This window comes from Bison bison, unplaced genomic scaffold (genome assembly GCF_000754665.1).
Source record: "Bison bison bison isolate TAMUID 2011002044 unplaced genomic scaffold, Bison_UMD1.0 scf7180017864456, whole genome shotgun sequence".
Lineage (NCBI taxonomy): Eukaryota > Metazoa > Chordata > Mammalia > Artiodactyla > Bovidae > Bison > Bison bison.
This window is the reverse complement of record NW_011495018.1, coordinates 29,682,124-29,692,452: the sequence shown is the minus strand read 5'-3', so window position 1 is coordinate 29,692,452 and position 10,329 is coordinate 29,682,124. Positions and strand designations below refer to the sequence as shown.

At 45.4% G+C, this 10,329-nt stretch overlaps 1 protein-coding gene across 4 annotated transcripts in view; it reads right to left on the bottom strand.

Annotated features, from left to right (window-relative positions):
• SEC31B (SEC31 homolog B (S. cerevisiae)) overlaps nt 1-10,329 on the bottom strand; it is a 36,231-nt gene that overhangs the window by 11,264 nt on the left and 14,638 nt on the right. For all 4 annotated transcript variants that reach the window (XR_827022.1, XR_827023.1, XM_010859525.1 and 1 more), the window contains exons 11-19: nt 7,345-7,575; nt 6,294-6,368; nt 5,933-6,031; nt 4,387-4,486; nt 3,714-3,892; nt 3,322-3,448; nt 2,816-2,961; nt 1,961-2,134; nt 1,319-1,480 (exon numbers count right to left, since the gene is read on the bottom strand). Coding sequence is in view for 2 of the 4 variants with exons in the window: in XM_010859525.1 (XP_010857827.1) it covers nt 1,319-1,480; nt 1,961-2,134; nt 2,816-2,961; nt 3,322-3,448; nt 3,714-3,892; nt 4,387-4,486; nt 5,933-6,031; nt 6,294-6,368; nt 7,345-7,575 (1,293 nt within the window). In the remaining 2 variants the exon portion in view is untranslated. The remainder of the gene's footprint in view (nt 1-1,318; nt 1,481-1,960; nt 2,135-2,815; nt 2,962-3,321; nt 3,449-3,713; nt 3,893-4,386; nt 4,487-5,932; nt 6,032-6,293; nt 6,369-7,344; nt 7,576-10,329) is intronic.

Below are 10,329 nucleotides of genomic sequence, written 5' to 3'. Positions count from 1 at the left end.
GATGTTCAAGCTGGTTTTAGAAAAGGCAGAGGAACCAGAGATCAAATTGCCAACATCCGCTGGATCATCAAAAAAGCAAGAGAGTTCCAGAAAAATATCTATTTCTGCTTTATTGACTATGCCAAAGCCGCTGACTGTGTGGATCACAATAGACTGTGGAAAATTCTTCAAGAGATGGGCATACCAGACCACCTGACCTGCCTCTTGAGAAACCTATATGCAGGTCAGGAAGCAACAGTTAGAACTGGACATGGAACAACAGACTGGTTCCAAACAAGAAAAGGAGTACGTCAAGGCTGTATATTGTCACCCTGCTTATTTAACTTATATGCAGAGTACATCATGAGAAACACTGGGCTGGAAGAAGCACAAGCTGGAATCAAGATTGCCGGGAGAAATATCAATAACCTCAGATATGCAGATGACACCACCCTTATGGCAGAAGTGAAGAAGAACGAAAAAGCCTCTTGATGAAAGTGAAAGAGGAGAGTGAAAAAGTTGGCTTAAAGCTCAACATTCAGAAAACTAAGATCATGGCATCTGGTCCCATTACTTCATGGGAAATAGACGGGGAAACAGTGGTAACAGTGTCAGACTTCATTTTTTTGGGCTCCAAAATCACAGCAGATGGTGACTGCAGCCATGAAATTAAAAGACGCTTACTCCTTGGAAGGAAAGTTATGACCAACCTAGATAGCATATTCAAAAGCAGAGACATTACTTTGCCAACAAAGGTCTGTCAAGTCAAGGCTATGGTTTTTCCAGTAGTCATGTATGGATGTGAGAGCTGGACTGCGAAGAAAGCTGAGTGCTGAAGAATTGATGCTTTTGAACTGTGGTGCTGGAGAAGACTCTTGAAAGAGTCCCTTGGACTGCAAGGAGATCCAACCAGTCCATTCTGAAGGAGATCAGCCCTGGGTGTTCTTTGGAAGGAATGATGCTAAAGCTGAAACTCCAGTACTTTGGCCACCTCATGCGAAGAGTTGACTCACTGGAAAAGACTCTGATGCTGGGAGGGATTGGGGGCAGGAGGAGAAGGGGACGACAGAGGATGAGATGGCCTGGTTGGCATCACCGACTCGATGGACCTGAGTTTGAGTGAACTCCGGGAGTTGGTGATGGACAGGGAGGCCTGGCATGCTGCGATTCATGGGATCGCAAAGAATCGGATACGACTGAGCAACTGAACTGAATTGAACTGATACTTTATGAAGATAGGAATTTTCATCATTTTTTTAATTAATATCTTGCAATCATGCCTGGTACTTGGTAGACACTTAATAGGTATTTTTGAATGACTGAATAAGCAGGGTCTTACCTGGTGAGAAGACTGGAATTTCAGTCTGGGAGAGGATGTCTCTTGAGAGTAGGGGGTAGCTCCCACGACAACCCGGGGAAAAGGGAAAGGGGGAGACTGTTGGCCCAAGACACCAGAACCCTGGGCATGAAAAAGTCGATCTCTCAGCTGCTGAACTGGTAGCTATAAAAGTTACAATAATGAAAGACTGTGTTAAGTAAAATTAAAACAAGCAAACATCCTCTCTTATAAGCCTAGCCCCACATGGCTTTCAAACCTCAGCTGACCCTCCACATTTTGCCATCTCAGAGAACTCAAAAGATCTCTAACCCCTGCCAAACTTACATCTGCTTTACTAGTTATTTCTCTTTGAAGGTCCAACTCAGCTGTTTTAAACCACTGAGAAGCCTTCTTCAGCTTCTCCAAACAAAGCCAGCCCCTTGCCTGTGAAGTCCCACAACGCTTAGTATAAGCTTCTGTTATGGCAGGATAAATTATTGACATCTGGTTTTCCTCCAAGAGACTGTGAACTTCCTGAAGGACTAGGTCTTATTTATCCTGGGAGCTTTAGCATTTAGCATAGTGCCCATAACACAGAAGTGCTCAGCTAGTGTTAAGATGACTGAAAGAAATGGTTTGCTCTCTCCACATGCTCCCACTTACCTGAGCACAGTCACTGGGTAGGTAGCTCATGGCAGTGGCCAGGCTGCCCTGGGCTGCCAGGAGGTTGGCATACTGAGTGATTCTGTAGGTTGTGGCAGGGCCTGGGCTCACCCCATCAGGACCCCGCAGTAGCTCCAAGCTCCTGTTAAGGACCATCACTTTCTCCATCAGGTCCTGGAGGGACAAAGAAAAGGGCAGTCAGTCCTCATCAACCTACACCCTGCTCTCTTAGCTCAGGCAGCTCAACCAAGGACTTCCCTGCTACGGATACCAGGTGATGATACATGATATGTAAGAGACATAACAGCCAGAGAAGGGCCACTTGGCTTCACTTCCCAAGCTGTTTGGGTCTTACACTCTTGTACATTTCTGCCTCTTCATTTTGGATTCTTTATCTTTTATGCTAATACATCTCAATTTCAGATTCTGTTATCCTTTTATTTCATGTGTGACTTTGTCTCCCCGTGACTGTGATCACCATCTTCTCTGGGCACCCACAGAGTATCTGGTACAACTTAGATTCATAGGACTTTTCATAGACGCTAATAAAAGGCCCAAACTCAGTATTATTCAAATATAGAGTAAACTTATATACCCAAACCTGAAGTGGGAAAAAATTACAAAGTTAATATCCAAGCAGCTGCTACTCAATCTCCCTTGACTGAGAAGGAGGGAAGATGACAGCTTATCCATGGAAAAGGTCCCAGACTTTGAGGGCCCTTCCCTCTTCCCTAAAACTCCTGATTCTATCCTGGATACCTAGAAGACCCGCCTCTGATGTCCCTGCAACCTCCACTGCTAGCCTCTCCTGAAGGCCTGGTATGGAGGGACCAGGGCCCTGAAGTGAAGGGGTACCTGTAAAGCCATGGGGGATGAAGCCGGCTGGCATTTTGCCCAGCACTCCACCAGCCGCTCCACACTCCCTGAGCACACATAACAGAGTCTGGCTTCAGAGGTGAGTGCCCAGCCACTCTCCTGCTCCATACGAGTTCCCAGCCTGTCTGCAGAGAGATAGAAGCTTCTTAAAATGGCACAGCTTCCCTGTGCTTCTCCTCCTTCTCCTGTTTGAAAATAGGTGGGGGACCATGAGCTATGGGACAAGTAGCCACAGTGGCTTTAAGACAACACCAAGGCTAATCCTGCTCTGCAGTGAAGGGCAAAGCTCTTGCACTGAGATTTGACAAGAAAAATTAAAAGAGGACAATTAATGCCTTCCACAGAAAGTAGAGATGCACTCTAGTCCCTGACGACATGGCTTGGCTTCCCAGAGTTCAGGCTGTGCCTCTGTCTCCTCCCTCAGTGTGTCCACTGACTCCATGCTAGAGTCACACCACTCCACCTTGGAGCCAAAGGCCACCTACCACAGAGCTCGGGGAATTTCTCTGGCTCTGAGTATGTCAGCAGCAAGGCCAGAGCCTCTCTCCAGTTCTTCAGGCTACAGGCATGCACCATGTCTTTCCAATTCTTCTGTATAATGCAGGCTAGCAGCTGTAATGGGCAGTGAGGGAAGGAGGCCATCAGCTGCTCATGCAGCATAGGCAGCAGGAGTCATACACAGGGATGTGCTGAGACAAGCCTCTCCTAAGTAGCCTTCCTATTTGACCACTGACTAGGGGCTCGGGGTAAGGTAAGGGTGGTTGAAGTAGGAGGAGAGAGAGGCAGATCCTCTAAATGCCAGTCCCGTAGTGCGGACAGCCACTTGACAAAGTCCAAATAATCCCCTCCTCCTCCTCTCTGCATGGTGGGCAGTTACCGGGGCGATTCCGGTTTTCTTCTTGGCCAAGTAGCGCTCCTGTGCTTGCTTCAGCAGATCTGAGCCTCCAGCCTGGGCCAGGATGATGGCATCAGCAAAGCGCTCTTCCTTCAGACACAGCTCTACGGCAGGGCCCAGTTCTCCAAGCAGGAGAGCCTGGCTCAGGAGTCCCTCCGTGTCTGCAGGCAGAGCATCCCCTCTGCATCAGCCTGCCCTCAGACCGGTACTTTCTGTCCCCACCTCCTATACCCTGCCTCCCTGAGTCTCCCTCACCCCAAACTCCCAAGATTCATTCCTTCACAACAAAATGCAGGGAGGTGTCCAGGGGTGCCCAGGTCCAGTGGTAAATCTCTAAGGACAGAACCCAAGACAAGGGAGGGACTCATGGCAGCATCACAGGTGTGCCGTGTTTGCTCAACAAGAAGAGGGTCACAGTTCTTTAAGCAGGAAGACAGAAGGATGAAGAATACCTTGGTAGAAGGCCTTCCATATGAAGGATCCATCCATGAAAATCTTTAGCCAGAGAGAGCTCTGACTGGTACAGGACCACCCAGCATTTGCGATCATGAAGGGAAGCAGGAAGCCGGGGACAAGAAGGCAGTGTCCAGGTCTCGAGAATTCTGAGCCCACCTATCCCCACACAGAGGGTTCCTCTCCCTCAGGGTCAGGGTACCTTCTGTGATGGGGATCTCCCACAGAGTCATGTTTTGAGGGATCAGCTCATCAAAGAAGTCTGAGGAGACCGAGGCTTCCCAGGTGGTATGTTTGGAGGTCTGTACAAAGAAGGACAAAAGTGGCTACTTGGGAAATGAGCCTAGAAGACAGAGAGCTGGCTTAGTCGCTCTCTCTGGGAGTGCTATTAAGAGTTGTCCCTTCAATAGAAATAAAAGAAAAAATAAACAAATGGGATGTAATCAAACTTGCAAGCTTTTGCACAGCAAAGAAAAACAAAAGACAATAAACAGAATAGAAGAAAATATTCACAAATGATGTGACTGACAAGGGCTTAATTTCAAAATATACAAAACAGCTCATATAATTCAACAACAACAAAAAACAACCCAACTGAAAAATGGACAGACAACTTAAACAGATATTTTTCCAAAGAAGACTTACAAATGGTCAACAGGCACATGAAAAGATGCTCGATTATTGAGAGATGCAAATCAAAACTACAGTGAGATATTACTTTACACTAATCAGAATGGCCATCATTAAAACGTCTATAAATAAATGCTGGAGAGGGTGTGGAGAAAAGGGAACCCTCCTACACTGTTGGTGGGAATGTAAGCTGGTGTAGCCAAAACAGTATGGAGGTTCCTTAAGAAACTAGAGTTTCCATATGATCCAGGAATCCCTCTCCTGAGCATATATATGGACAAAACTATAATTCAAAAAGATACATGCATCCCTATGTTCACAGCAGCACTATTCACAATAGCCAAGACAGGAAACAACCTAAATGTTCACTGACAGGTAGATGGATAAAGAAGAAGTGATACACACACAACGGAGTACTACTCAGCCATAAAAAATGAAACAATGCCATTTGCAGCAAGATGAAGAAAGACAAATACCATATGATATCATCTATATGTGAAATCTAAATTATGACACAGATAAACTTCTCTATGAAACAGAAACAGACTCATGGACATAGAGAACAGATTTGTGGTTGCCAAGGGGGAGGGAGGTGAGGAAGGGATGGAGTGGGAGTGTGGGATTAGCAGATTCGAACTAATGTACATAGAATGGATAAACAAGGTGCTACTGTACAGCATGGGGAATTATATGCAGTATCTTGTGATAAACCATAATCGAAAAGAATATAAAAAAGAATGTGTATATATATATATATATACACACACACACACAACTAAATCACTTTGTAGTACAGCAGAAATTAACACAACACTGTAAATCAACTATATTTCAATTAAAAAAAAAAAGAAGAGTTGGCTCTTAATGGGTAAAGCTAAAAGAATAACCAGGTAAAGTTTGGGAAGTGCTATACTTCATGGTTAAAAGAGCTCCACTCCTAGCTCCAAACCTTGTGGGTTCTGTGTCTCTCCCTGGTTCTAAATGAGTGAGGAGTTTGAAAACTTCCACAGAAGTTGAGCACTTATTGAGAGCAAAGTGAAGGGCTAGGAAGGGGAAGATTCCTTAAGGGCAGGTTTTCTATGCTACCCTAGATGGGGCTGGCTGGGCTCCTTCCATACCTGTATGGAGAAGGCCTGTTGTCTGTTACTGTTGAGGTCATCTCCCTTGGACTGAGGGCTCTCACCCAGCCTCAAATCACTTCTCAACCATGTGACCACCTGCAGGGAGAAACATATGAATACCACTCTTCCCAACACGAGATCAAATGAATATTAAGCTTTTCTTCCCACCTTCATACTCCACCAACTGGACTTACTGAGATCTTTGTACTATTTTCCTGGGAATCAGAATAACTCCAGGAGGTAAAATCCTCATATATGCATTATTGAAGCCCAGGAAGAGGTATTCTGAGATGGTTTCCACCGGCAGGATTCTCTTTTTCTACAACAAACATGTATTTCTGACGTGAAGGCAGCTTACCTTCTTCTGAAGTTCATCTTTACTGTATCCTAATAGCTTCAGGAACTTCATCCTGGCGTCCTTCTCTAAAGTCACCTAAAAGCCGCAGAACACAGAAGTGTCCATTATATGAATGTGAATGACTCTCTCCTGCACCAGCTGGACGGGGTGCTAGTGTACCCTCAAATGTAGCTCTACCAGAAGTGCCCCCTGAGGCCAACACCATCTCTCCACTCTTTTCCGCAGGCTTGATTCCTGTGGGATTATGGGTAGATGTGTTAACAAATCCTTTCTCCCTTCTGCATGAGAACTGGACCTTCAAGTTGACTTCCTAGACTATTACGCTGGTACCCTGATGAGAGTAAAATGTCAGCTATGTTTCTGCTTGTGACCGATAAATTGCCTCTGGACTGGAACTATGTAAACTATTAATAATTGACGTGGACACCATGCTATGGGCTTCCCTGAGAGCAAGGACTCTTGACTAAACAAATCCCTTGCAGGAACCCTAGAAGTTATGCTTCTGGAGTTCATAAAAGAGATATTGGCCCTTGTGGGCCTGAGGCTTCTAAGCCAGGGCAGCTAACACACCAGCTTGATGTATATCTCATCTCCTTGCACCTGAGCTGTCTTCTGAGGAGCTGAAGGGGAGAACCCTAAGCTGCTGCATGGACTGCAACAAGGGCTCCCGCAGAAGAGAACCACTTGATGCAGTCTTGTGAATCTAAATGGCTAGGTGAGAAGACTCCTTCCAGCTGATCTTCCTCCCTTTCTACTGCCCCATGGCATGGCACTGGAAAAGCCTTCACCCTGGCTCTGGTAAAGTACCCAGGACATCACCATAGTAGAAAAAAAGGCCAATGTCACTTGTATTCCTCAGTTTCCCTAGCTACAGAGAGTCTCTGAGCCTCTGGTAAAATGCAGATTTTGTTCCCAGGATGGGTGCTGTATAGGAAAAAACCCAACAGGGTTAAGGCCTCTGTAATCTGGGCCAGAGGGTGGTTGTTGACAGAGGCTGAGGTATCTGGCTTTGGGGAGACACTTCTGAGCAGCCAGCCTTCAGGCTTCCTACCTTCAGAAACTGCCAGAGCATCTTTTCACTTTGCAGTGATGCTTGGTGGATCTTGTTCTGACAGTAATTCAGGAGATTTCCTGATCCGAGGGCCTCCTGCAGCTCAGCTGACTGTGCCAGGAGTTCAGGTTCTGTGGTCACCTGACTGATAAAGACTAGGCGGAGGCAAGGCTGTGGCACCTGATGGACAGGGGTGCTGGGGAGGCCAAAGGTCACCAGCTTGCCCCCAAACTGATAAAGAAAAACAAGAAGGGTAGGGCAAAAATTAACACCAAGTCAGGATTACAGGGGAGGCTATCTATTGGTCAACCCTAAAAGATAGGAAAGCAGTTAAAAAAAAAACAAAAAAAAAAACTCCTGGGGGTGGAAAGAATCAGGAATTGAGTAGTGAATGTGCCCACATCCCAAAACCACCCCTGCACTTTCAGCACCATTAACTTAAAAGGTACAGTCCATGGTACTCATCCTTTTCTCACCTGTTCTGGTACCATCATTATCCTAGAGTTATATGATAGTTATCACTATCCCAGGTAGGGGGCTTCCCTGGTGGCTCAGATGGTAAAGCATCTGCCTGCAATGTGGGAGACCCGGGTTCGATCCCTGGGTTAGGAAGGTCCCCTGGAGAAGGAAATGGCAACCCACTCCAGTACTCTTGCTTGGAAAGTCCCATGGACGGAAGAGCCTGGTAGAATACAGTCCACAGGGTCGCAAAGAATTGGACACAACTGATAGTTATCACTATCCCAGGTAACTCTGGACTAAACTCCTTGTCATTATCACAGTCTTTTTACCCACTGTAGCTAAGCAACAATAAAACCTTCCCCCTTCTTGTTCAGTGTCTCCCATGCCCTGTGCTAGCATTTTCCTCCTTCATCCCAAGCCCTAGACTACCACCCTTTTCCTACGGCCATCCAGGAGCTTGTACTGGTTTCACAAGGCCACAGGAGAGAGTTTAAGCTCCTCTGCCTATAATGCACAAAATCTTTCAAAATCAGGACCAGACCTGGCTCTCTAGCACCGTTCTCTCTGTTCATTCATGTGATCATTCTGTGCCCAGTACATTCCTGCCTCTATGCCTTCATCCACCACAACACTCCCATCTGAGCATCCTTCTCACCAAATTAGGTACTTTATTATTATATAAAGCACCTGGCCCAAAAGCAGAGCCCAGTCAAGCTCCTTTACTCCAGCAGTTCTTCCCCTTGGCTGCACATTAAAACCACCTGGGGAGTTATCCAAGGTCACCAGGCTATACCCCAGACAAAAAAAAATCAGAAGCTCTGGAGGTGGTACCCAGGCACTGGTAACTTTTTTAAAGTTCTTCAGTTTATTCCAATTGTGGTCATGTTAGACAACTACTACTCTACTCCCCAACCATTCACTATTCTCCCTCTTTAATGAGTGTTTTCAGCCAGAATTCTTCTCATGACTCTTATAGCACAAAATCTACACTACAGGTCAGTGCTAAACACAGCCATCTTAACTTCTGATTTGTATAATACTCAATTGTTCTACAAAGTGCTTATATGTATTCTTTTTTGAATGTTGGATGGCATGGACTGTTTGCTAACCTCTGTTCTCCTAGGGCAGGAGACGTGGGGGGTATCAAATTCTCTACCTTCTTCCTCCTGTTCTTCCTAAGGAGAGATTTCCATTTCTCCTTGGCCCTAGTCCCTAGCTGAGTCTCAGTGGACCACAGACAGAGGGACTGAGGGTTAAGAGGTGATGTTGGTGGGAGACATGCAGGAAAATCCTTCCCTCTGCTGTCCCCCACTGGGAGAGGGGTTGGGTTTGGAATGTGAGAACAGTACATAAACAATGTTTAGGGTAGTGTCCCTCATCCCCCATATATTGTCACGCTGCTAATTTAACTTCTATGCAGAGTACATCATTTGAAATGCTGGGCTGGATGAATCACAAATTGGAATCAAGATTCCTGGGAGAAATATCAACAGCTTCAGAAATGCAGATACCACTCTAATGACAGAAAGTGAAGAGGAACTAAAGAGCCTCTTGATGAGAGTAAAGGAAGAGAGTGCCAAAGCTGACTTAAAATGCAACACTCAAAAAACTAAGCTCATGGCATCTGGTTCCATCACATCATGGCAAAGAAAAGGGGAAAAAAGTGGAAGCAGTGACAGATTTTATTTCTTGGGCTCTAAAATCACTGTGGATGGTGACTGCAGCCACAAAATTAAAAGACCCTTGCTTGTTGGAAGGAGACCTATGAAAAACCTAGACAGAGTATTAAAAAGCAGAAACATCATTTTGCCAATAAAAGCCCATATAATCAAAGCTATGGTTTTCCAGTAGTCATGTACAGATGTGAGAAATGGACCATAAAGAAGGCTGAACACTGAAGAATTTATGCTTTCGGATTATGGTACCAGAGAAGACTCTTGAGAGTCCCTTGGACTGCAAGGAGATCAAACCAGTCAATCTTAAAGAAAATCAGCCCTGAATATTAATTGGAAGGACTGATGCCAAAGCTCCAATGCTTTGGCCACCTGATGCAAAGAGCCAACTCATTGGAAAAGACCTTGATGCTGGGAAAGACTGAGGGCAGAAGGAGAAGCAGGCAACAGAGGATGAGGTGGTTGGATGGCATCACTGACTCAATGGACATGAGTCAAAGAGATAGTGAAAGACAGGGAAACCTGGCAAGCTGCAGTCCTGGGGTCACAAAGAGTCAGACAGGACTTAATGACTTAACAGCAACAAAGCAAGGAAGAGTGCATGGATGTAAAAAGGGACTCAAAGGGTCTGGGCACAGCAGCAATGGATCCATTACAGGCTTCCTCTTGCTAAATCCCCAGACATGTCTAGTCTTCATACACTTTTTTTCTCAGAAATATTCCCAATGACACTCCCTTCTATTTTTGTTAACCTTCTCTTTCCTTTTTTTCCTTTATATGTATATATATAATTGAAGTATAGTGGACTTACAATGTTTCAGGTATACAGCAAAGTGATTCAGTTATACAC